Source organism: Cnephaeus nilssonii, assembly GCF_951640355.1.
Source record: "Cnephaeus nilssonii genome assembly, chromosome: 17".
Classification (NCBI taxonomy): Eukaryota; Metazoa; Chordata; class Mammalia; order Chiroptera; family Vespertilionidae; genus Cnephaeus; species Cnephaeus nilssonii.
In genome coordinates this window covers 7,888,731-7,914,537 of record NC_137088.1, presented here as the reverse complement: position 1 = coordinate 7,914,537, position 25,807 = coordinate 7,888,731, and the positions used below count along the sequence as shown (strand labels likewise).

General features: G+C 48.2%; 1 protein-coding gene across 4 annotated transcripts in view; it reads left to right on the top strand.

Annotated features, from left to right (window-relative positions):
- ULK4 (unc-51 like kinase 4) overlaps positions 1-25,807 on the top strand; it is a 263,268-nt gene that overhangs the window by 121,918 nt on the left and 115,543 nt on the right. For all 4 annotated transcript variants that reach the window (XM_079795341.1, XM_079795342.1, XM_079795339.1 and 1 more), the window contains 2 exons: positions 2,886-2,934; positions 23,406-23,511. In XM_079795341.1, the coding sequence (XP_079651467.1) occupies positions 2,886-2,934; positions 23,406-23,511 (155 nt within the window). The remainder of the gene's footprint in view (positions 1-2,885; positions 2,935-23,405; positions 23,512-25,807) is intronic.

Sequence of the window (25,807 nt, the reverse complement as noted above, 5' to 3'; positions counted from 1 at the left end):
TGCTTTAGCGTTCTTTTGGAATTACATTTGGGGTTGGTCCATGAATCACAGAAAATGTCATAGAAATCTTTTTTTAATGAAAAGTAGCTTTATTCAGTGTGGGTTCCCTTTTTATTTACCAGATGTGGCCCTAAATGATTTGCCTCTTAGTCAAATCAAAGAGCAAAGTTGTTATGATTGCTTGTTTTCAGAAGAATGTAAGGACTGGAGTGTTAGAATTTAGTTAAAAGAGACTTCAGAGGTGGTTCAGGTCAGCTTGCTCATCCTGTAGAGACCTGAAGGAGCACGCGTTGTAATTTTAAAGAATGAATTAAGGTTGTTGATATAGTCATCCTATTTAATAATCCTATATAATAAAGAGGTAATATTAAAATTGACCATCACTCCAACACACAAGATGGCCACCCCCATGTGGACACAAGATGGCTGCCACAAGATGGCCGGCAGGGGAGGGCAGTTGTGGGCGGTCAGGCCAGCAGGGCAGAGCAGTTGGGAGGGACCAGGCCTGAAGGGGAGGGCAGTTGGGGGGACCAGGCCTGCAGGGGAGGGCAGTTGCGGGGGGACCAGGCTTCAGGGGAAGGCAGTTGGGGGCGACCAGGCTGGCAGGGGAGGGCAGTTAGGGGCAATCAGGTTGGCAGGGGAGGGCAGTTAGGGACAACCAGGCTGGCAAGGGAGGACAGTTAGTGGTGACCGGGCCAGCAGGGGAGGGCAGTTGGGGGCAATCAGGCCTGCAGGGGAGGATAGATAGGGGCGACCAGGCCAGCAGGGGAGGGCAGTTAGGGGCAATTGGGCTGGCAGGGGAGCAGTTAGGCGTTGATCAGGCTGGCAGGGGAGTGGTTAGGGAGTGATCAGGCTGGTAGGCAGAAGCAGTTAGGGGCAATCAGGCAGGCAGGCAGGTGAGCGGTTGGGAGCCAGCAGTCCTGGATTGTGAGAGGGATCCCAGATTGGAGAGGGTGCAGGCTGGGCTGAGGGACACACACCCCCTCCCCCATGCATGAATTTCATGCACCGGGCCTCTAGTATGTTAATAATAGAATATATTTTATTTAAAAATATGTTTTGATTTTTAGAGAGAGAGGAAGGAAGAGGGAGAGAGAGAGAGAAATATCTGTTGGCTGCCTCTTGCACACCTCCTACTGGGGATTGAGTCTGCAATCCAGGCTGGTGCCCTGACTGGGAATCAAAGAGGTGACCTCTCAGTGAATGGGATGACATTCAACCACCTGAGCCACACTGGCCAGGGCTATATTTTAAGATACTATTATGAAGTCTGGTGTTGGGAGTGGATGCTTAGATGTGATGTTGGGGTGACTGTGCTGGAGGGACCTGTGCCTTCCAGGTACCAGTGGAGAAGCAGTGGTGTCTGTCCCTGTGACTTCCTTGTCTTTGGTTGCTAGGGCAACTCTGATATGCATGAGCTTGGCTATGTCAGCCCAGGCCTAGTGAGAGTATATATTAGAAAAAATGTAAAAAGACCATTGTAGGAAAGGAGATTGTGAACATCTGGGAAGCTGAGCAAGAAAACCGGGAATGTGCTGGCCTGAAGCTGTGCTTGGTCTTGAGTCTCTGCTTTTCCCGTTCTGCCCTGCCGTGGGGTAAGGAGCTTCATACTCAGATCTGAGCCTGCCGTTGCCCAGGGAAGTGAGAGAATGTAAATGAATTGAACGTTTGTAGTCAAAATCTTTTCTCTCCCCGATATTGAACCTGTAGAAATAACCACGTTCGGTTTGCTGGATACAGGGGTAGGGCTTTCTCAAGCTTCAGTCTTTGGGAACTCGCTCTGTATCGCACTTTCCCTTAACACATATTTGTAAACACTGTGATCTTTTTGGGGCTAGTCTCACAGGCTTTTTTTTTTTTTTTAATCAATATATTATCTTAGACAGACAAGCTCGAGGGAGGCCAGGTGATAAATTCCCTTTCCATCCACCTGGCAGAGAGTGTGAAATAGACAAACAGCGCGCATCTACGAGGGCAACAGGCTTAAGTGCTGCAGTTTATCATACAGAGTAAATTCCCATAAAATTAAGGAATCTGATTTTTAAACTGAATCAGGATCAGCAAATTATAGCTTGTGGGCCAAACATGGCATCCTGCCCGTTTTTGTAAATAAAATTTCATTAGAGCACAGCCATGCCTACTCGTTTCTGTGTTATTTTTGCCTGCTTTTCCATTACAGTGACCGAGTTCAGTAGTTGCTACAGAGACCGTGTGGCCTGCAAAGCCTAAAATATTTACTGTCTGACCCTATACAGAAGAAAGTTTACTGATCCTTGGACTAAAGGACTATTTAGAGACGATGTCACTTTTGAATCAAGGCTATTTTATCTTAAATTGCATGGAAAAATTCTTCCAGCAGATGACATTTTTAAACGAGGTTTAATGGGGGAAGTGCCTAGATTCCATTGGGTGATGGGTGCCTACACTTTTTAAAGTTAAAGATGATTTTAAAAAATCACTGTGCATTAAATCATTAATGCTGAGAAGATACCTGATGAGGCACATAAGAAAGAGTACAGTGTGACAGGCTCAAAATTGAACTGTGCAGTGATGATGGGTTACGCGATTTGGCTGGCCTTGCCCAGTTTGATAGTCTTCATAATAGTTGTGAATTTTAATAAAATTTTACATTTACAAATATTACTCTGAGATTTTGCTTGCTGCGGATCAATAAGGCTAAACTAATAGTCATTTGCAAAGAGGCTTCATATTTCTCGTGTTTAAATGGCTGTAGTTCAGTGTATTAAAAATGAGTAATGTTTAATCAGATGGTTTCTCAGTCACAGGATTGAAGCAGCAACACGCGGGGCGGCGGTGCTGCGTGGCGGGGCGGCAGTTTACGCACGAGCCGTCTAACGTGTGGTTATCTTTTTGTTTCTTAACAGACTCGTGGAGGAAAGCAAACTGGTCCCACTCATTTTCGAAGTCATCCTGGTAAGGAGATACGCTTCTGAAATGTAAAACTTTTAAAAGTTTTGACCATGTTGTGCCGTTGAGTGCTGACCCTAACTGCCCAGAAGACTTGTGTGTGTCCCTCATGACCTGACTTAACCTCATCGGGCCTCAGTTTCCTTGTCTACGCTCTGTCCCACTCTGAGAGTTCATAGGGACACTGCCCGCTTTTCACAGTCCTTTGATTTGATTTCTGTTGACTGAAGACCACTTGTTATCTAACGTGGAAAGTACTTTTTCTGAGGTTGGTCTGTGGAGGGAGGGAAGAATAATGATCACTGTTCTTCAGTATGAATTTCTGATGTTCAACGTGAAGCCCTCTGTAGTCACAGGGTCAGATCAACAGTTTTATGCCTCTGGGCAGAATCTTCTTCAGAATGTAGAGTGGCTTAGCTTCCATACACCATTTCTTCACAGGATGCAACTTAATTGGAAGCCATCTGTTCAAGAAAGCCTTTCACCTAAGGTTTCTACGTGTAGGGAATAAAATGGGATGCAGATTGACTTTTCTCACTTCTGATAAGTCCCTACTTATGATAAATACAGATCGGAAAATCAGGTTGAAAATCGAGTTGGTGCTTATAGCAAGGGAGCACCCTGAACCAAAGAAATGCCTCCCTGTATGGGGGAGGGGGGAGGTACCCCCTTTGCCAAACACTTTCCCTCCAGAGCTGCCGAAAGCACCAGGGGCAAAGGAGGGGACAGACCGGCCTAACCTACCTTGGTCATGGTCGGAGCAATAACTGGGAGGGTCTGCTAACCCTCTGCATGGAAAACCAGCTTTCTTTAATCCTCCTGCGGCGTTAATCTGCAAGTTGTTTGTATGTTGCTATGGCTCCACGGGGAAAACGGTAATTTTCTTAGCTCCAGATCCCTTTGGCTTTCAGAGGAGCTGGTTGGAGCTGCTGAGCTGTTTGAATTGGGTGGGGAGGAGTGGTTGTGGGTTAGAGCCCAGACTGAAATTGCTTCAAATAGTAAAAGGGTGTAACCAATGTCCATCTGAACTAACACAAAATCATATTGAATGTCAACTGTAATTGAGAAAATTAAAAACACACACCAAAACAACAAAATAAAAGCAAATAGTAAAAGGGGATTTTAGAAGCAGTATTAGGAGAAGAAATGGAGGAAAAGGGGGCGAAGACACATGCAGATCAAGAGCTTTCGAGTGGGGATTTTAAAGCGTTTTGCTTGCTAGTTTGTTGTGGAGGTGGATTCGTTTCTGGAGCAATGCGTGGTAAGCTGCTGCATTTGGCCACGTGCTTGGGCATAGGGGCAAGATCCTGTGCTGTCCAAACTCAGCCACATCTGTCTTGCATTTGAAAAGAGATGGTGTTAGTCCTGGCCAGGTGGTCAGAGTGTCGACCAAGGTTGTGGGCTCAATCTCTGATCAGGGCACACACAAGAAACAATCAATGAAAGCATAAATAAGTGGAACAACAAATCAAGTTTCTCTTCTCTCCCTCTCCCTTCCTCTCTCGCTCTCTCAAATCAATTAAAAAAAAAACCAAAACACACAAGAAAGAGAGAGAGGCGTGTTGCAGACAGAGAGACTGTAGAGCTACCATGAGCCTTAGGGGTCGGGGGGACTCACCCTTGCTGTGGCGGGAGGGCCTCTACCCTGTTAAGGTCAGTATAGCTCCTTGGGTCACTGATAACAAATTCTTACCTTTTGGCAATCACCTCAAGGTCTGAAGGCTGCACATAGGACATTTCTTCTCCAGGTTCACAAAACCCCTCCATACTCGATTAGTCTTTGCATAATGAGCACCTAGGAAGGCTTTGCATTTTACAGGCCACAGTGAATGTTTAGTTGAGTAATGCATGATTTAAGCCCTTGTTCTTGAGTGGTGGCATCGTAGGGGGTGGGTAGACGGTGACCTCTACTCTCCAGGCCAGGATTTCAGCTGGTCCTGAGCCCCGTGACCTCGCAGGCACGTGCAGGGCGATGGATGCGCTTCCTCCAGCCGGAGCAGCGCTCTCCTCAGGCTTCTCGTAGGAGAGTGTTTTATAAAGAGGTCTCGCTGCTAAAATAGTAAAGAAAAAAACCCAACACGGTTGGAAATCACTGCTTTTGGGGATAGGACATTGCTGTCCTTGAAGAACATTATTAAACCCCTATTCTACTTTTGTCCTTGAGTTGAAGAATAATCTCAACTTTTCCCCTCTATATCAATACATTTCCTAATCCATGAAATATCTCTGTAGCAGTTATTCTGTAAACTATTACCATGTCCTTTCTAAATTTTGCCACTGAACTAGGCATAAAATAGTATTTTATTGATGCTATGGTGTGTGCAATTTTTTTCAGATTTTAACATTTCTGAAAATGGGATGTACTTTCCAAATCAGTGGCTTCTTACAATTGCTCTCAGCCAGATGACCTGGTTGTCATTGTCTTAACCAGTTTATTTTGCCTTTATTTTTCTTTTTATGTGTCCAAGAAAGATATGCTATAAGGATGTATGTCTGAATAAGTCTAAAATAGCCTTTTCCATAAAAATAAAATAAAAATTTGAGGTAATAAAAAAGCATGTCACAGGCAGCATTTTTCTTACTGTTTGATAAAATAATGGTATATCTTAGAACTGTTGGATTCCTAGTTTCAAGAAGACACAGGATATTCTTTAGTTAGGTTTGGTTTCTAAGTGCAAGAGCGTATGTGGGGTCTGGATATATGTAGCAGCTTTCAGCAATGATTTGATCAGAAGGAGACAATGAAAAGATTGTGCAGGGTCCTGCATGCTTGTCTACTGCTTGCGTCTTCTAGCCATCACTCAAAAAGCAAAACAGCATTTGAATCATTCAGCTGGTGGTCCACTGTGACCTCTGGATTTTTTTTCTCCCTTTACTCTTAGCTCCTAACTGTTTTCCGGCTTCTTTCAGATGTACTTAGAGCCCAATTACAGGCTTTTATAGCTTCTTTCTTCTTTTCTGGAGTCCCACACATGCTGTGCTCTTACCAGCAGTGCCTCCTTCCCTGTATGGTTTTCATTGAGAAAGCAAACCTCTCTTCTGCTGGGCTGGGGTTGCAGGCAGCGTCTGTGTCTGGCCTGCAGGCCAGGAGAAGAGCGAAGATGAAGAGAGCAGAATTCTGAATCTCATGTCCCGTTGGCACAAAATAGCCACGTACAAACTTTAAGTAAAGATTCCTGGGGTTGTGCGCTAAAACCGAGAGCTCCCAGTATGGATCGCACTGGTTAAATACATAACCCACTGAAAGGAGTTTTTGTTATCTTTTTAAAAAGATAAAAGTAATCTCCAATTGCAACTGCCAACTCAGGAGACACAGTGCGCCCTCCTGCCTGGGTGCCTAATGTCTGGCCCCCTGGTGTGCGGGGCAGAGAGAGGGCCAGGCGTGGGCACAGAATTGGTCAGGAGCAGCATGGGACTTCATGGAGGGAGGGAGAGGACACTGTGGGTCCCAGGGGAGGGAGGAACCCACTGCTCAGTGTCGGGGAGAGGAGTGTCACAGAAGAAGTAACCTTTGAATGGGGCCTTGAGGGAGGTGTCATGTGGAGAGGGGGCATCCAGCTTGGGGTGCCTGGGCCGGAAACCACGGGGAAGTGTAGGGAGAGAGGATAAGGGGCCATTTGGACCCCGGTCCTGCAGGGCGTTATGCTGGGGTGGAAAAAATCAGTGCCCTCTACTTCGAACAAACCTTCAGAGCTTCGGTGCTGCAGGAGCTATGAGCAATGGGGTGAGGAGGTGGCCGCTCGGCCACCGCGGTGGGGCCGGGAGAGAATCAGGCTTGGCGTCACAGGTTACACTGGAAACTTGAAACAGGTTGAAAGCTGAACTCTGGGAGATCTCTGCAGGTCTCCTTCAGCGAGGTTTTCGAGATGAGCCAGAAGGGCTGAGAGGAAGGAAGCCTAAAAGGCAGAGCTGGTCTCCGAGGCCCGATCCCAGGGCCCGGGAGCGCTAACACCACACTCAGGGTGGAACGCTTTCTATCCTGCGCCGTGCCCCACTCTGGCAGGCCAAGCCCTGAAAGCCAGGTAGCCGATCGCTTACCAAAAGGGACTGTCACAGCAGCCGGGTGCTGCTTTCCTGGCGGGGCCACCTGGGTGAGAACACTGAGCTTTTGTGGCAATACGGCCGCTGTGTTGGGCGGGGTGGACGCTCGGGGCACACAGTGGATTAGCTGAATGGATTCCTACAGTCTCCAGGGTCCACATTACGGCCACGTATGTGGATCTGCTTAATAAACGTGGTTCCTGAGGAAGTGAGTCCTCACAAGTGCCCGATGGTTTGGCTTTGGAGGCATCCTTTTCCCCTTTGGCCACTTTCTAGGGAGTCCAAGTTGCATTTAAACGTGTGTCAATTATGCGGCTGAATAGATCGGCCTTTGCATTTTGCTGCAACTGTAATCTCTCTTCATTTTATTTCAGCGGTTTATGTTTTGGCCTATTTCAGTAAATCATTTTAATGCCAAGTAATAGAGGCAAACTGTATTTCATTGGGAAAAAATCTTTATTCATGGCAGATTTTCCAATATGTGCCAAAGTATTGCTGTCATGATGTTTTATGTGTCTGTTCCAAAACAAACAATTAAAGAGCAATTTCAGTGGCAAATGTTAACAATAAAAATGAGATTCGCAATACACTAGTTTGACAATTATATTGTTTTAACAGTTCTCGAAGATAGGTATTGAAGTGAGCGGTAGTAAATCTTCCAAGTCAACTGTGTCTTTAGAAAAGAGTCTCTTTACGGGCCCGTGGAGCCTGAGGATTTAATCTTGGAGATACCAGCGCAGTGCAGACTGGCAGCCACGTTACGTTGAAGGAGTGTTTGCAACCCATCTAGGCTTTTAAAATTACTTTGCTCCATTCTCGTTGCAATGCATCTAATGTGGATTGGTGCGTAGGGTGTGTTAAAATGGCAAGTTCCTTATGAGTTTATAAATCTGCATGTTTGTGTACAATAGGCCCTTAATAAGATTCTGCAATGCACAGGGGCATGAGTTTCTAAACCGGAAAACAATCTTTGATTAAAATTTTAAAATGCTTGACTTAGGAAGATACGTTCAAAGTTGTGCAAGGAGTACTTACCGGCTGCAGGAGACAAATCTCATTCTTCCACCTTCCGGTGCACCTGTTCAGGGCTTCTGTAGGTTGCAGAACGGAGCCCTGTGACCAATTATACAAAGACTAGAGGCCCGGTGCATGAATTCGTGCACCAGTGGGGTCCCTCAGCCTGGCCTGTGGGATCGGGCCAAAACCGGCTCTCTGATATCCCCTGAGGGGTCCTGGATTGCCAGAGGGCTCAGGCCAGGTGAGGGACCCCAGCAGTGCACGATCGGGGCCAGGGAGGGAAATGGGAGGTTGGTCAGCCAGGGAGGGACCGCGGGAGGGCTCCAGTCCTGATCGGCTGGACCTCAGTAGCAAGCTAACCTACCAGTCGGAGCGTCTGCCCCCTGGTGGTCAGTGCATGTCATAGCAACTGGTCAACCAGTTGACTGCCGCCTGGTGGTCAGCACACATCATAGTGAGCGGTTGAGCAGCTTTAGCATATCATTAGCATATTACGCTTTGATTGGTTGAACGGCCTATTGGACGACCCGACATTTAGCATATTAGGCCAGTGATGGCGAACCTATGACACGCGTGTCAGCACTGACACACGTAGCCATTTCTGATGACACGCGGCCGCTGAGGCGGCCGCATGCCAAGGATGAAACATTTGCTGCTCCTGAGGATGAAACATTTGCGAAATAATGTTTTTTCCTCAAAGTGACACACTACCCTGAGTTATGCTCAGTTTTTTGGCGAAGTTTGACACACCCAGCTCAAAAGGTTGCCCATCACTGTATTAGGCTTTTATTATATAGGATGACTTTCTACATCCTGCCATTTAAGTGTGTGCTTTGAGGTGTTTTCTTGGTATTTGCATGGATCTATTCTTGGTAGTTTGTGTCATAAGGTGCAATCTATTGCTGGATTGAATGAAGTCGCCCAATATAACATCTGAACAAATGATTTTAATGCCATGTTATTAACATGATTAATTCCTGGTTAGCTGAATAAGTGGGCTGAAGATGTGTAAAATAAATATATCTGTAAACCTGGGCTAAAGCATAATCAGCCCAACTAGTTTAAAAGAAGATGGACTTTATTAAGAGAAAAACCACATATTGTACCCACTAAAAAAAAAAGTGCTGAAACAGAGCTTAGGATACCGTTGGCCAGTCCCAGGGCACATAGTGGGCATGTGCTCCATGCTTCTCCCACGTGGAATCCTAAGTTTTATCGTCACTGTTCTTGTTTCTAGTTCTGCTCTGGGTCCTGGGCTTCGCTTCGGGGAAGAATATTCCTTCTTCCTTCTCTATAAGGAGACGGCCAAGTTAGAAAGCAAAGACGTAGATAAGTGACAGGGCATTAAATAATGTCCTTCCCAACAGTGTAAGTTTTTTTCTTCTTCTTGGTTTTTGTTCTTGATTGTAGAATTAGACTCATAAGAAGTAAGGGTAAAATTAGGGCACAGCTAGTGAGTTGCAGGCACCTGTGTGAGCTACAGACAAGTGAAGAGAGAGACATGGTCCAGAAAGGTGGCATGAGGGAGATGCAAGAGGCACCAAACCACTGCATGAAGTTTAGAAGAAGCAAAGAGTTTCTAAAAGAAAAGGCATTGTTTCTGTTCAAAGGGCTGTGACTCTTGGGTTCTGTGAGAGCCTGCCCTGCACCCCACGCCTTGCCTGCACTGTTGATTCGATTCCCCTGCAGACCTGCATCTCAGCATGTTAGCCAGGAGCCACATGTAGCATAACGAGCACTTGAAACATGGCTAGTCCCAGCTGAGATGCTCTCTGTGTCAAACGTGTTGGGTTTCCAAGAACAAAAGGAGTGTAAAGTTGCTGCTTAATCCTATCTAATAAAGAGGGGATGTGCTAATTGACCATCACACTGTTGCAAAGATGGCGCCGCCCACAGCCAATAAGGAGGGCATATGCTAATTGACCATCATGCCGCTGCAAAAGATGGCAGTGCCCACAGCCAATAAGGAGGGAATATGCTAATTGACTGCCACACCCTCAAAGATGGCGGCGCCCAGTCCCCTCAGCCCCCCAGCCGCCCAGAGCTGGCCTGAGGCACAGGCAAGCCTCAGATGGCGGCTGCCCAGCCAACGCCCGAGGCAAAGGAAAGCCTTGGATGGTGGCTGCCCGGCTGCCCATGGCCGGCCCGAGGCTTCAGGTAACCAGGGCCGGCCAAGGCTTGCCCTGCTGGCAGTGGCAGCAGCAGAGCTGTGATGGGGGCATTGCCTTCCCCTGATCACCGGGTTGCCTCCTGCCCCTGAGGGCTACCGGACAGTGAGAAGGGGCAGGCCGGGCTGAGGGACTGTGCATGAATTTTTTTGCACCGGGCCTCTAGTCTATAATAATAAAAGTGTAATATGCAAATCGACTGAATGACCGAATAGCAGAACGACTGTCCAGACGGCCTTCCGAACGAAGCCGGGGCTGTGAGGGCCGAGTCAGCCGGGGCTGCAAAAGCCTACTCTTGTACAGATTTCATGTATCGGGCCTCTAGTTTTCTCATATTGACTGTATGTTAAAATGATCGTAGTTTGGATATATGGGGCTAAATGCAGTATTATCAGAATCAATTTCATCTGTTTCTTTTTACTTTTTTACTGCAGCTTTCAGAACATTTACGACACAGGGTGTGCATTATATTGCTCTTGGCTAGTGCTGCAGTAGGTGATATCCCGACTTGTGTCCTCAGTTACACCTGAGTCTCACTTAGGGAGGGAGCATGCTATGTGTTCGCCCCAGCACATCGCCCTCCCGGCTTTTTGCCTTTCAGTTCGTATCAGTTTGTTAGTGAGCTAGAGGGAGGCGAGGCATGGTTGTTACATTCAGACCCCTCCTTCCTGGAAGGAGAAATAGTGGGAAGGGCCAGTGTGCTCCAGGGCGACATCTCCAAAAGGCAGTTTGGTGGCAGCTCCCAGATTTTGACCATGGCTGGTGACACCACTCGAGTTTATTTCGCTTCTGACTCTGGACTCTGTGGGGGCACCCAGTCACTGGCCACCCTTAGGTTCAGGCTTGTGTTAAAAACTAACATGCCTACTGTGGGTACCAGGGGTCACTTAGTCTCACTACAAAACCCTGTGCGTTTGGATCCCTTTAATAGATGGACCAGGTAGAAGGACTCTGGGTAAATACACAGGAGGACCGGAGGGTCCAGCGTGGCAGCAGTGATTGCTTATCCTCAGTGTGTAACCTCTGAATGTTACTTTTTCTCAGACTTCTTCAGTGATGTAGGCTCCCATACAGTTTATTCAGGAACAAGACAGTGGAGAACACCCACTTTTTAGAAAGTGGAAATGTCAGCAAGAAGTGACTGGTTTCGAGCGCAGAAAGCAGCCAGCATCGGCAGCATTTGCCTTGGATGCTCTCTTGCATTTGTTTTGTTGGATGAGCAAGAGGCAGACTGTATGTGCTTCCTCAGAGCAGCGAAGGCTTTTCAGAAGGAGCCGGGAAACCTGACGCACTGGAGCAGCTTACAGATGTATGAGGAAAGGAGAGCTTTTTAAATAGCTCTGCCGAGCGAAATTGGATTTTAGATTTATTAGAGGCACCAAATTGGAGAAAGACGGTGTGAGAAGCCAGTAGGGCAAGTTATTGCATAGGATTTTTAGGTTTGTTTTTTTCTGCTAACAAGAACAATACCTACTTGTAAAGAGTTCAGACAGTACAGAAATGTCTAACTGAGAATGTGAAGGCTTCCATAATACACAGCTTACAGCTGTACAAATATTCTCATTATTTTTCACATCTTTCTCCCCTCCTCCCCCCAAAATGGGACCACAGTAACTACTCTACTTTGTACCTATCATACTTCATAGTGCCCATGGGAGGGATTGTGTGTGTATATGCATATGCATTATTCTATTTAATGGCCACATAATATTTTATTGAGTTAGCAGAATTTATTTAGCCAGCCCCCATCGATGGACATTTCAAGTCCCCACTCCCCCAGTTTTCTGCTAACGTGAGCAACTCTGAATAGGATGTCTACACATTTGTGCAAGTTTCAATAGGATAAATGTTTGAAAGTTGAGTTGTTATACCAAAGTATATGCATCTTTTGTATTTTAGTACTAGAGGCCCAGTGCATGAAAATTCATGCACTGGAGTGGGGGTCCCTCAGCCCGGCCTGCCCCCTCTCACAGTCCGGGAGCCCTCAGGGGTGGGAGGCAACCCGGCGATCAGAGGAAGGTGACTGCCCCATCACACCTCTGCTGCTGCCACTGCCAGCAGTGCAAGCCTCGGCCAGCCCTGGTTACCTGAGCCTCGGGTGGCCCTGGGCAGCTGGGCAGCCACCATCTGAGGCTTGCCTGCGCCTTGGGTGTTGGCTGGGCAGCCTCCATCTGAGGCTTGCCTGCACCTCGGGCTGGCCCTGGGTGACTGAGGGGACTGGGGGGACTCCGGAGGCAGGTGCGTGGAGTGGCCAGGCCCGCCTGCCATCCCAGCGGGGCTGAGGGGACTGGGCGCCACCATCTTTGAGGGTGTGACAGTCAATTAGCATATTCCCTCCTTATTGGCTGTGGACGCCACCATCTTTGCGATGGCGTGAGGGTCAATTAGCATATTCCCTCTTTATTAGATAGGATTACTCTCCCGCGTACTAATGTGGAATTTCCCACACAACCGGATATTGAGCAGCAGCAGCTTTGCCACACTCGCTGGTCTTTTAGATTGTTAGTGGCTTGTTTTTTGAGCTGTTTGCTTTTTAATATCAGAGGCACATTCATCAACTTTTTGGCTGATAGCTTCTTTGTTTTCCACTGTGCTTAGGACAGGACTTCTCCCCAACAAGGTTATTAGATATTAATCTATCTTTTATTCTGTACCCTTAGGATTTCATGATTAAATCTTAAATCTTTGCTCCAAAATAACTTTGTCGCCAGGAGTGAGTGCAGAGCCAGCTGTTCTCTTCCCCACATGCCCTCCCCCCGGCACTGAGTCGTTCAGCAGTACGCGGTCATTACAGGGACTTGAAATACCGTATTTATCATGCCTTCACTGCACCTCCGTATGTTGTCTATTATCCGTATCGATGCACAGTAAGGTGCAGGTATTTATTATGTATAACTTGATGAGGTTTTGCATCTGTACACTCAGTCAAGATAATGAACAGATCCATCGCCACCCCACCCCGCCCCACCTTAGAATGTCCTTGTGCCTGTCTGTCATGCATCTCTCTCGACCCCCATGCCAGTCCCAGGCAGCTAGGCGCTTGCTTTCAGCCCCTGTAGATTAGTTTGCATTTTCTAGAATTTTATACACGCGGGGAGTAAGGTGTGGATCCTTTCCTTCTTTCTCCGTGGGCCCCTGGCTTCTTCGATGGAGCATGCTTGTTTTCCTCCAGGGAGAAGGCGTCATGTCTGATGTTGATACCACCCCATGGCTGTCTGATCTGTGTTGGTGAGGTTCATGTTTCCATCTCTTACCTTTTAACTCTCGCCACCTTTACATTTCCAGTTGTTTTCTCAAAGATAGATGCATTTGGAGCTTACCTTTTCCGCCTGACAAGGTTAGTCTTCTATTTGAGGTGTTTAGAACATTTTCATTAAATGTTATTATTAATGTAGTTAAATCTACCATCTTACTACTAGTTTTCTTTTGGGCCTTCTAGACTTCTTTCTCTCTTAGTTCTGTCTTTTCCAGTTGTCTTTTGGCTCAGTTGAGTACTTTCTTTTTTGGTGATTGGTGGAGGGTATGCCTCTTTAATGGACCCCAGTCTACCTGCTGTCATGGAGGTAATTACATGATGTAATGGCCCCTCTAAATAGACCTCCAGCCAAAGTGGCCAAGAGCTGACCTCTATGCTGTACACCTAAAACTAATATACTATCGACTGTCAACTGTAATTGGAAAAGAAAACGGAAAGCTTGTTTGTTTTTAAATTAATTTTTGGTTTTATTTGGGGGGAATTTATTGATCTTTTATTTGTTGTATATACTGTGGTGCATTTTCATGAATTCTCTGTGTACAATTAAAAGTTATTCTCTTAGTCTCTTGAGGTCAGAGTTTGACTTGTATCTATAAGGTATATCTTATGGAACATGTTTTATACATGTCCTTAGTAATTTTTCCTTTAATCTATCTTAGATGGAGGGAGGGGACTACAGTACCCCGTTATTAGGGTGTTTCTGTATATCTCTCTCACTTCTCCTGGTTTATGAGAATTGTTGCTGTGTTATTGGGTGCCAAAGTATTATTACAGAGTTATTAAAATTTATTATTTCTAGTTTAAAATTTTATAAGTTTATCCTTTGTAATATTTTGTTTTTCTTTCTCTTTAGATCTTAATACAAGTTTATAGTGGGAAACGGGTGTGGATTTATGTCTGGTCGTTGTAGAATGTTCCCCCACCTCCTCCCATAGGCATCATTCTTTCTGAATGTGAGCTTTTCCCCACCAGCCCTTTACTTCTTCATAGCCTCCGCCAGGATCTGGCCCAGAGACTCATTTAATTAGCGAGTTGTGATTGCAGTTAAGCTTCAGAGCCTTTTCTCCGTGACGCTTTGTAGAAGTAAACATGCTTCGGAAGGAGTATTTAAAACCCCACCTGCGTATTCTGACAGGTGCTTCCTTCTCTGTGGAGACCGAGTGAGCAGCCTTTCAGTCTTCCTCTGCTGTGCCCCCTGCTTGAGCGCTCCCCCCTCCGTTTTCACACCCCGTTTGTGCGCCCCCTGCCGGATTGATTAGAATTCCCCACCGTGCTTGCTCAGGGCTCACACCTGCATGGCTGCGTGGGAGAGGCCTGCTGGGCTCAAACAGCCCAGCAGCTCTGGTCAGTGGTAACAGGTCAGTGCAAACGTGAGAAAAGCCCATCTAAGAGGGGAGGAGGAGGGCAAGCAGGAGGGCTAAGGCCTGAGGAGGTGAAGTGACCAGCAGTGTGGGACCCACCAGCACATGAAGCGGGGATGGTTGTGGCGCCCTTTTTCATGCTTCTGGTTAAATTGTTTCCTAAGTTGATGAACTTACTGTGGCTGGTCAGAGGTGAGAGGAGGAGTGAGAGAAGCTGCTGTGGAGGAGCGGCCTGGTGCAGGGTGGTCTTGCTAGTCCCAGCCGGAAGGTCATGGGTTCGATTCCTGGTCAGGGCACATACCTAGGTTGTGGGTTCCATCCCCAGTCGGGGCTCCATCCCTAGTCGGGGCACATGTGGGAGGCAACTGATCGATGTTTCTCTCTCTCTCCCCCTCTCCTTTCCCCTCTCCGTGTTTCTAGCAGGAGATACACTGTTGTCCAATGAGACTCTGCTCACACCATAACGCTTTCCTCACATACATAAATAGAAAACAAAGCATTCATCTCTCTGAGTGGTTGCTCCCCGAGTGCAGAATGGGTAAAATTTTAGATGATCCATCTCTTCTTATTAATCCCGTAGGGCTTCATAGTGGGAAATAAATGAGACTTATTTATGCCTGCAGATCAAATTGCCATAAAAGGTTGTTTCAACAGACAGAGGCAAAATCATAATAAAATAATTTAGTGAAAATGGGAGCTAAGAGTATGCTTAATGGAACATGATTACACTTAATTTCCTTACTGTTTCCATCATTAAAGCGCCATTATCTTTCCTGAGACCTCGTTTAGGCTTCGGCCACACTGCCACTCGGAGGCGTTGGTGGTAACACACAGAAGCCTGCGAGCCCCCTTACAATACAAAAATAGCTCATAATGTGCTGTTCTTTCATTTTTGCTATTTGATATCCTTGTCTCACATTCAGAGTCTCACGTATTCTCTCTCTAACCCCATCTCTTGAAAGCCATCAGTATCATTACCTGAGAGCTTTCATACAAAAGAAGTTTGATTCTAGTATTGAAAACAAAGCCGAGGCTTCCTGATGAATGTCTCTGAGGCGCACAGATACTGCGGGTTTAAAAAAATCTCTCTGGTTGTTCCTTTGTCTTCAAGCATATCAGCAGCTCCGTCATATTTATACATAGAAACAGAATCAGCCTGGCCAGTGTGGCTCAGTGGCACATGCCTGGGTTGAGGGCTTGATCACCAATAGGGGGGCGTGCAGGAGGCAGCTGATGGATGATTTTCTCTCATTGATGTTTGTATCTCTCCCTGTCCCTTCCTCTCTGAAATTAATAAAAACATATTTTAAAAAAACCCACCAGAATCAGCATTAGTCTTTTTACACATCATAGAACTTTGTAGGTAGGGATAGGTAAGAATCTACATCTTAAAACCCCCAAAGGGTACTGTGGGCTGTTTGATGTAACTGGGGGACGGTGCTGGTCTTTCCAGAGAAGTCGAGTTCAGTTAGTTTAGTTCCGTCTGAAGTCAGTGCCCAGAGGCCCACACATTCACTTGTGTGCAGAAGCAGAGAGCAAGGTGTCGCGGTCAGGTGATGAAGGCTGGTCAGAGGTGAGCGAGGAGCTGCGAGGAGCTGCAGGGAGTGAGGCCCGCGGCCCTGACCGTGAGGGCGGCAGGGATGGTACACCTGTTATCTGGATTTGTAATGACCACACATTTCTAGTTTGCATTTAACTCCGCTGAATCTAAAATAAATTAGTATCCGAGGCATTGACTGCTAACCAAGACTTAGTGTGGGTTAGAAAAGTCTTAGGCAGGTGTTCAGAGTAACCGGCCCCAGCGTGCTGGCCACAGTGACGCTCAGTTTCTCTCAACTTCAGGGTCCTGGGTCCCAGGGCCTGTGCTCTTGCTCGGGTTCCAGGCCTCTCCATGCCTGCTGCTGCTTCCTGCCAGCCCCGCTCCCAGCTCCTGCCTGGCGTCTCTCCTGCCCTTCCCAGCTCCACGAGGTCTCACTCCCGGAGTCTAAGAGCACTGCCGGCCTTGATGCGCACCCTGCACTGCCTTCAGCTCTTCCTCAGTCCGCCCCGCCCATCCCCGGGCGGAAGCTCCCCGAGGGCAGGTATCTTGGCGCAGGTTGGGGCTCTTCCTCAGGCCTGAGTGGGCCTGCAAACTGGTCTTCGCTGCAGAGTGTTGAAGGAATGACACTCACTTGTTGCAGAGAGATTATTCGTCGCTGACCTTCTTGAAAATAGTGGACTGTTTTCCCTGTAACACAGAAGGTTATCAGCTGGGCAGACTCCTCAAATATAATAAATGGTTCACATATTCCTTTGTAAAGGTTTTCGTTATGTCTGTGTTTGCGTGTATGCTTTAACATTTATACAGTTTCCCATTAAAACCTCTTGTGAGTTTTTATTTTTAATGTGGGAACTTCGCTACAATCCATTCACTTCATCCAAATTCTGTTTTCTCTTGTAAAACCCTGTGATGGAGAGGACGGTAATTTATAGACTTGCCTTCCCTCCATCGCTCCCATGTTTATGTGATGTAGTTGGACTTCCTGGTGACAGCGGGATTCTGGCATGTGGGGTTCTTTTAGGGGCTGAGAAAAAGCAGGGTTCCGAGGATGCTTTTCTCTATATCACAACTTCATACTGTTTTTTGGTTGCTTAGTGAACATTCTGGGAAGGGTTGACGGGGGGCGCCATTCTCATGCTAAAACTCATATTGAAGTGACCTTTGCTACGATCCACAAATAAGTATTTAAGATTGTGCAGAACTGTGGTGTTTCAGTGTAGTCATAACGTTTAGAACTTGCTTGACATTATTTAATGTCTCATTCAAAGATTCATTGGGTTTAGCCTGAAAGGATGGCAGAGCAGAGAAGAACCTTAGATCCCGCCTCCCTGGGCATCCGTTTCCACATCTGTGACTTCTCCACATCTGGGGCTTCTCCTCCAGCTGCTGCTGCAGGCTCCCAGCCCTCCCAGCCTGCACCTGGGCAACGCCCAGCCCGCACCTGGGCGAGGCAGCTGTTGCTGGGATGCAGCCGCCGGCACTCAGCTCCTCTGGGTCATGGGGCAGAAAGGTTTCCTGTCGTCATCCTGGCTTTAGACGTGTGCTTCCAGCTGCCTGAGGTTTCCTCTCCTTCCCGGCCCTTCACTGTGCTTTCCCCTGCGCACTTGAAAGCCCTGGTTGGAATGACTTCTCACTACTTCCCACTAGGATCTCCCTCCTGCAGGATTTACTAGTACCTCTTTGAGGCAGGAACCACGAGACCATAAACTCCCTCTGCAAAGAGGTCGCAACGCCGGCGGTGAGAGAGCTGCAATTGAACACATCTTGTGATAATTGCACGTATTGATCTTCCCGTTCCATTTCACCACGTGCAGTATTTCCTTTCTTTGGAATGGGGTGTTTATATTTGTGAGCAATTATCTTTAATGGAGAGTCCCATTGAAACGGTGTGAACCTCGTTCAGAACTTCTGGAGTGCATATTTTCCATGGGAGTGCTTCACGGGTCCTTGACAAATATTTAGCATGTGAGAGGTTTTCTGTCCTTAAAGTAAAAGGATCTGAATTTACCATCTCTTGCAAACATTATTCAAAAACAAATGTGTACCCATGGAAAACGTTTGGAGGAAAATCATTGTGTGGTTCTGTTTCACCCCATTACTAGTATGTACAGATTTCAATGCTCAGTAAATATTTATCGATGGCTCGATTGAAGGCAATTGCTAGTTTCTGACAAACTAACTTCTTGGAGGAGAACCCAACCAGCTGTATCTCTCTTCCCCTGCTGTGTTCACCCGATGATTGTGAGCAGGGTTGTCCTTCTGTTAATTTCCCAGAGGCCACTGTGGACCAGGCACTGGGGACACTGCTCAAAGCCCCAATTCTGCCCTCAAAGGACTCGACATCCAGTGAAGAATGGGTGAACCAATAGTCACAGTGCACGTGGCAGGTGCTGTGAGGAAGGCGGGCACGGGGAGGGGATGGAGGCGGGCACGGGGAGGGGATGGAGGCGGGCACGGGGAGGGGATGGAGGCGGGCACAGGGAGGTGATGGAGGCGGGCACGGGGAGGGGATGGAGGCGGGCACAGGGAGGGGATGGAGGCGGGCACAGGGAGGGAATGGAGGCGGGCACGGGGAGGGGATGGAGGCGGGCACGGGGAGGGGATGGAGACTGGCCACCATGAAAAGGGCAGCCTCCCATGGCCTCCAGCTTCTGGCCTGGAGTTCTGAGAGCGAATGCTAGTTTGCCAGGCTTTATTTTTGTGAGATGATGATGATGATGATGATGATGCCGCCACCGATGATGGTTTTACTTCTGGAGAGGGGCAGGGATGCAGGGAGCAGGCAGGAGTGTGTCTGGCGCACGCCTGTATTTTCTCGTGTCCCCCTTCGGGCCTCTGCTCAGCTCGGGCAGCGTGTGTAGGGCAGACTGGCCCGTCTTTCTAGCCTCCAGGCAGGTGCAGCGCAGGGCACGGTCCATCCCCAGGGACGCGGGTGCTGGCAGCTTCACTCGGCTCCGCTGCCAGCGTTCTCCCCCGGGCAGCAGTGTTGGCTGCAGCCCGAGGCACCTGCCCTGGGGCACAGGCCCTGTTGGGAGCCAGGGAGAAGGAAGCTTCCTGCCGGCAGCGGAAATAATGAGGGCGGACAGGGCTGGGAGGGCCACGCGGCACACGCACCTGCGGGAGGGCGTCCACGCGCTGCTGCCCTCAAGCTGGCTCAGCACCCTGATGGGCACACGGCGCCCGTTGGCCCAGGCCCTCCCTCGGTGCCACCTGGAACGGGTCACTGATAACTTGTATTCGCTGCTGCCAAAGGGCCTCTGCCATGTCTGTCAGTCAAATTGAAAAATAACTAGAGTTTTATTCTCTCCTGTGTTTAAGCAGAGAGATGGAGGCCTTCATGTGGCGGTGGCCAAGTGGGGAGGGACTGATTCCACTCCGCTGGGCTCTCAGGGGAGGGGGCGGGAGGGCGCCTGCGCTTTGGGCTGCAGGTGGGAGACCGCGGGCCTCACGGGTCTCCCTTTGCCTCCCAGCCCGCTGCGCCCGCAGAGCCAGTGTCCGGTGGCAGTTACCCCAGCCCAGCTTCATCGCACCCCACACATCCCCACTTTGGACGCCCAGACATCAGCCTTCCCAGGGAATCCCGTGTATATATTTGTGGGGTAAATGAGCGGATTCATGTTGAATTAATCTGTCTCTTTCGGTTTAATTCAGCTCATTTCCTTCCTTGTCCCTCATCCTCAGGGGTCAGTATTTGGCTCAATAAGTCGTGAGAATATTTACTGAGAGCCTTGGAGGTGCCCTGCCTCTGCCGCCTCCTGGCCTGTGGCCTGCCCTCCCCAGGCCTCTGGATCCACCGGGTCTGGGCACTCACTGGGCCGTGGGGAGCATAACCCGCCTTGGGCCGACTGTAGACGCGAATGTGCTCCCCAGACCTGTAGGCCCAGATCGGAGCCACGGGAATGGAGGGGAGTCTGCCCCTTTGGAGCGAGGAGCCCGCCTCGCTGTCGCGGGGCTGACGCTGGACGTGGAGTCCCCCTTAGGAGGTGGTGGTGGCTTTAGCCAAAGGCAACAACACTGCCTGGTCTTAGAGGACAGATTCCCCAGGGGCTCAGGAGGGCCCAGGGAGTTGGTGGGTGTTGGATGCGGGGATGAGAGCGAGGCAGTGCCCGGGTCACTCCAAGAGTTAGGGCTGTGCTGGTGGCTGGGCAGAGGGTAGGGCCGTCTCTGAAACAGGAACCAGAAAGGAGGGGAACAGGCGGCTCCGGGTGGAGCCCAGTGAGCGGGAGCTGCCTGTGGGGCAGGCTCCTGAAGAGTCAGTCGCACGGAAAGTGACCCTTCCCCTCCGTCTGAGTCTCCGCAGACTTTCCCGTGGCCTCAGGTCCCTCAGCACCCAGCCCCACACGAGACGTGGGAAAGGAGAGAGCGGGCGCCCGCAGTGCCCGGGACCCGCACCGTGTGCCCAGCGAGCGCCCATCCCGCAGAGCAGCACACCCGTCTTTCCCCGGAATGCACTCTGAACACGGAACAGGGTGTGCTGCGTGCTTGTTTCTGAGAGTGTAGATGCCGTGCGCCCAGCACTGTGCAAGCTGCTGCGTTTCATTCTCTCCGCGGTGTCTAACCTCCTGACGGTGGGTGCTCGCCTTTTGAATTCTGGCCCAGGTACTTCCTGCCTCGACCGTTCAGCCTCTGCCGACCTGTCCTGGATCGCTGAGTCTTTAGCGCGTTCCCATCTCCCCGAGTTAGAGGGCGATGCTCGGTCCGCAGTGAGCCGGCCCGGGGCGGCCGATCGCTGTTGGCCGCGTTTCCTTGCTGTGCCCTTGGTGTTTGGGAGCTGTTCTCCGCTCTCTCGGAAGCAATTAGTTTTGAGAAGGCTGATTCTTCAGGGTCCAGTGCTCGCCTGCCTTTCATTTGCTGGGGCCGCTGCACATTTTAATGAAGTTGTTTCATCTAGGTTGCCAAACACTAGATTTTTGCTGCTTCAATTCTAATTATCTCTGCCGGCAAATGCTACGTTTTATTAGAACCCGCAAGGGCTCCGTTTGTTAAATGTCCATACACTGTGGCGTCAGGCACACAAATTAGGTCAGATGTGCTCGTCGCTGGTTTACGGATGGCGGAGTTACATATTCTCCTCGTGACCCGTCAGGGCTTTGGGACGGCCTTCAGTGGCGATGTGGGATGTCGGGGAGGCCTCGTCCCACGAGCTCAGCGTCCTTCGGCACCAACAGCCGGCCTTGACTCTTAAGTGTCTGAGTGACGGGCTGTCCGTGACGGCTCTAGGATGTATTTTCACTCTTTGAGGTCACATGCTCGTTCTTTCCTTTCCTGCAGTTGCCTGACACTTACATCTTGCTTCCTGGGTTGGATGTCAGTGGCTGCAGTAGAAAAGGAACCACCTCTCCCAGTCTGGCTACAAGCTTATTGATCTCCCCTTTATTCTCTGCACCAAGTATTTGGTCCCGAGTGCCCCCAGCAATGAGGGGAGGGGAGGCTTTAACCAGGGCGAGCCTGACTCGCATGCCCCTTGGAAGCCTGGGCAGGGGCTGGCAGAGGCCTTCGGTCTGCAGGGCTCCGGGACCCCCAGGCCAGGAGCCTCGGACCCAGTTGGCTGGGGTACGCTCCTGGGTTCTCAGTGTTCAGGGTGACGCAGGTCTGGAAAGTGGGCTTTTGTACAAAAGGAAATGCCTGTGTCAGTCAGTGGCTCTTACCCTGAGAACATGAGGGAACCGGAAGCGTGGGCTTCACACGAGCCAAAGACACTGCCCAGAGCAGCGTCGCAAAGGCACTGTAACCATTAAAGGTGTGCGTCGAAGGCGCGTGGCTCTGTCTCCAGCGAGACTGACCTGCACTTGCTCACAGACTGGTCTTTGAACGGGGAGTGGCGTGAGTTGTTTCACTGAATGGGACAAAAAGGAAAGATTTATTAGCTTCTCATCACAAAAACAGGTCTCCTGCGTAACATTAGTTACTTTGTCATGAGTAAAACTTGTCGCGTCAAGTTGACGCTTATTAATCACCCTCTCCTTCCAACTTACTGTAGGAATAATGAGATGGAATTAGTGGCAGACCACCGCTCCCACATTCATCTTCGTAAGCTGGCGTCAGAAAAACAGGCACACACCAGCGTCCACTTCTAAGCGCGTGTGTATAAAGAATGTTAGACAGCTTTAGGCTTCGGTATTTGGAAGGCAAACTCCTTGTCTTGTATCAACAAAGACCTAGCAGGTGAGCCTCCAGGACTCACGTGGCTGTCCGCAGCGCGGTGCACGTGTGACGGGGCAGCTTCAGAGCCAGGTGCAGTGTGGGTACTTCTGTCAGACTTGGAACCACCTGTCCCTCAAGGACTCCGGCCGCTCTGCCGCACATCCTCACTCTGCGACTCGGCTTATTGGAGGCTCTTCCACCTAGAGCACGACGGGTCACCAGAGCCGAGGGAAGGAGGGATGACGACGCCCTCATTGGCCCTTAAAGCTTCTGCCCAAAGGATTTAATTGGCCAAAGCAAGTGTCCAACTCTAATCATAAGTGGGCAGGGAAGTGACCTCCCAGGAGGAAGAGGTGGCAATTTGTATACATTTGTAATGACTAACTCAAAGCCAAACATGTGGACAATCATTGAAATGGAAAGCTGGTTCCTTGAAAGACCAATGGAATAAGACAAAGCTTTGGTGAGTCTGATCCACAAGAAAGGGGAGGAGAGAGTGTACAAGGTGGTGCAGAAGATTCAGGTCACAGAAGATTCATGAAGATGTAAAAGAATGCTGTGCATAATTTTATTATATGTGCAGAAGTATTTCTCTAAGCTTTCTTTTATGATCTCAAAACATCTTTCAGGCCTGGTCCTCTCAGTCCCCAGAGCTTGATGTCTGTCCCTCTGACTCCTTTGTCCCCGTCTAAGCACAGAGGGCTGTGTGGTTGTCCAGCTCGGGCTGGGGGCTGCATGCAGCTGGTGCTCCGGTGGTTCAGGCTGCCTCCCAGCTCACGAACTCACCGGGGGGCGTGTCCTAGCGCGAGCGCACCTGCTTCCCGGCAGCACAGAGGTCCTCCTGGCACCTTGAGCGAAGAATGAGGGGATGGAGGTCATTTGCTCATTGTCTCTCTCATGATGTGATTGTATTTCTGTGTAGTTATGATGACAACTGTCATCTCTTGCAGACCCACCAGGAGAACATTCTGGGTAACACCATGCAAAGTGTAATTGCATTGCTCCACAATCTGGTTGCCTGCAAAGATCCGAACATGCAGCTGCTTTATGAACACGGTAAGTGCTTCTTAGAATTCGCTCAGATTCTGTTGAGTTTTGCCTGTTTGTAAGTTTTCTCTCTTACATAGTAGGGAGTCATGAAGTACTATTTAAAGTTGATCAGTCAGCCCAGCTGGTGTTGCTCAGTGGTTGAACGTCCACCGGTGAACCAAGAGGTCACCAGTTCAATTCCTGGTCAGGGCACATGCCCGGTTGCGGGCTCGATCCCCAATGGGGGCGCGTTCAGGAGGCAGCCAATTGGTCTTTTTCTCTCTATCCCTCTCCCTCCCTCTCTCTCTAAAGTCAATAAAAGCATAATTTAAAAAATAAAGTTGATCAGTCAAAATAGATGTTTAATGTCCTATAAATAATATTACCAGCTAAAAGGGAAAGTGTGGTAAGATTGTGATAGCTTCTCTACATTAATTTATTTTCTACATGACACACTGTAAGTAGCATTGCTTAAAGATGATAATCACACCCCCCCCCCCAAAAAAAACCCAAAACACACAAATGCAAGTGTAAGCAAAGTATTTAGACATATTGCTGTCAGTCAAAATAAAAATGTATATGGTCCAAAGCACCTCATAAAATGAGACTGAATGGGTCAAGGGTGAGTTTACTTTGCATCTTATACATATCTGTAATATTATAATTGAAAACAATTTTTAAGACTTTATATTTTAAGGACAGTTTTAGGTTTAATACAAAATTGAGGGGGGAGGTACAGAGATTTCCTATATAATCCCTACCTGTCCACAGATAGAGGATGTGTTGGTATTGCCTCAGTCTTTTTTTCTGGTTAAGGAAGTACTCATCTATTTTAATTTTATCTTTTGAAAGCAAGAATAAATAATTACCTTTGGCTTCTATGAAAATAATCAAATGATTTTTCCTTGGATCTATTTATGTAATGAGTTATATTTAATAGATTATGTTGTGTTAAACCATCCGAGCACTTGAGTCAGTAACCGCACTTGACTGTGATATATTATTCTTTAATTGTGCTACTTAAGTTTTTGCTAATTTTGTTTTCAGGATTTTCCATTGTCATGCATAAGTGTGATTGGCCTGTGGTTTTGTTTCTTGTTTATTTTTAATAGAATACATTCTTTGCTAGATTTTGGTGTCAACACTAAGTTGCATATCCTATATAATAAAAGGCTAATATGCAAATCGACTGAATGGAGGAATGACTGGTCACTATGATGCGCACTGACCACCAGGGGGCAGGTCCTAAACGCAGGAGCTGCCCCCTGGTGGTCAGTGTGCTCCCACAGGGGGAGCACTGCTCAGCCAGAAGCCGGGCTCATGGCTGGCGAGTGTAGGGGCGATGGCAGGAGCCTCTCCTGCCTCCACAGCAGTCAGACAACCCCCGAGGGCTCCCAGATGGTGAGAGGATACAGGCCGGGCTGAGGATCCTCTCCCCCCACCATTCCCCGAGTGCATGAATTTTGTGCACCGGGCCTCTAGTTTACAATAAAAGGAAGTTTTTCCTCTTTCTGTGGTTCTGGAACAATTCAAGAATCAATTAAATTATCTATTCCTTAAAAGTTTAGTGGAATTCCCTGTGGCTTCCGCTGTTTCTAGGAGGTATATTCGTAGTGGTAGCTCTTTAACACCTTCCTCCATTTCTACAAAGGTAATTAATCTTTTTACATCTTTCCATCTCTTATTGAGTCAGTTTTAGGAAATTGAGTTTTCCTAGAAAGCTTTTATTTCATACACACTTTCAAATCTATTGCCATAGGTTTGGACAAAATAGGTGTTCACAATTGTTCTATTTTCTTGGCTTCAGAAATTATCCCCCTGTTACTGTTTTTTTATGTTATGTATTTGCAGTTTTGAGTTTTTAGTGAGTATTTAACATTATGGTTATTTAATTTTATTAGACTGGTTTGGAATTTAGTTGTTAGTCCTTCTTTAAAAAAAGTCAATTTCTGCTTTTATCTCTTAATTCATTCCTTGTGCTTTTGTTGAGTTTGTTTTACATATTTTTTCTAAATTTTTGAGTAAAGATGCTTACTTTGTTTATCTCTATACCAATGCATTCTACTTATATATATTTTTTAATGTATATAGAAAAGCAATATGTGAGAAAAACTGTGTCAAAGTAAGTCTCAAAGAGCACCTGCCTTGAGTGTAAGATGAAGTCTTACTGATGAAGCGTGGGACAGTGTCATCGGCAGCGCCTTTTCTTCGTTAGGGGTCACGCCGTCCTGGTGCTTGGATCAGAGAGGACTGGTAGTAACATACACAAGGACCTCAGTGTCACGTGCCACTCAGTGGGGCGGCCACCAAGGACACAAACTCT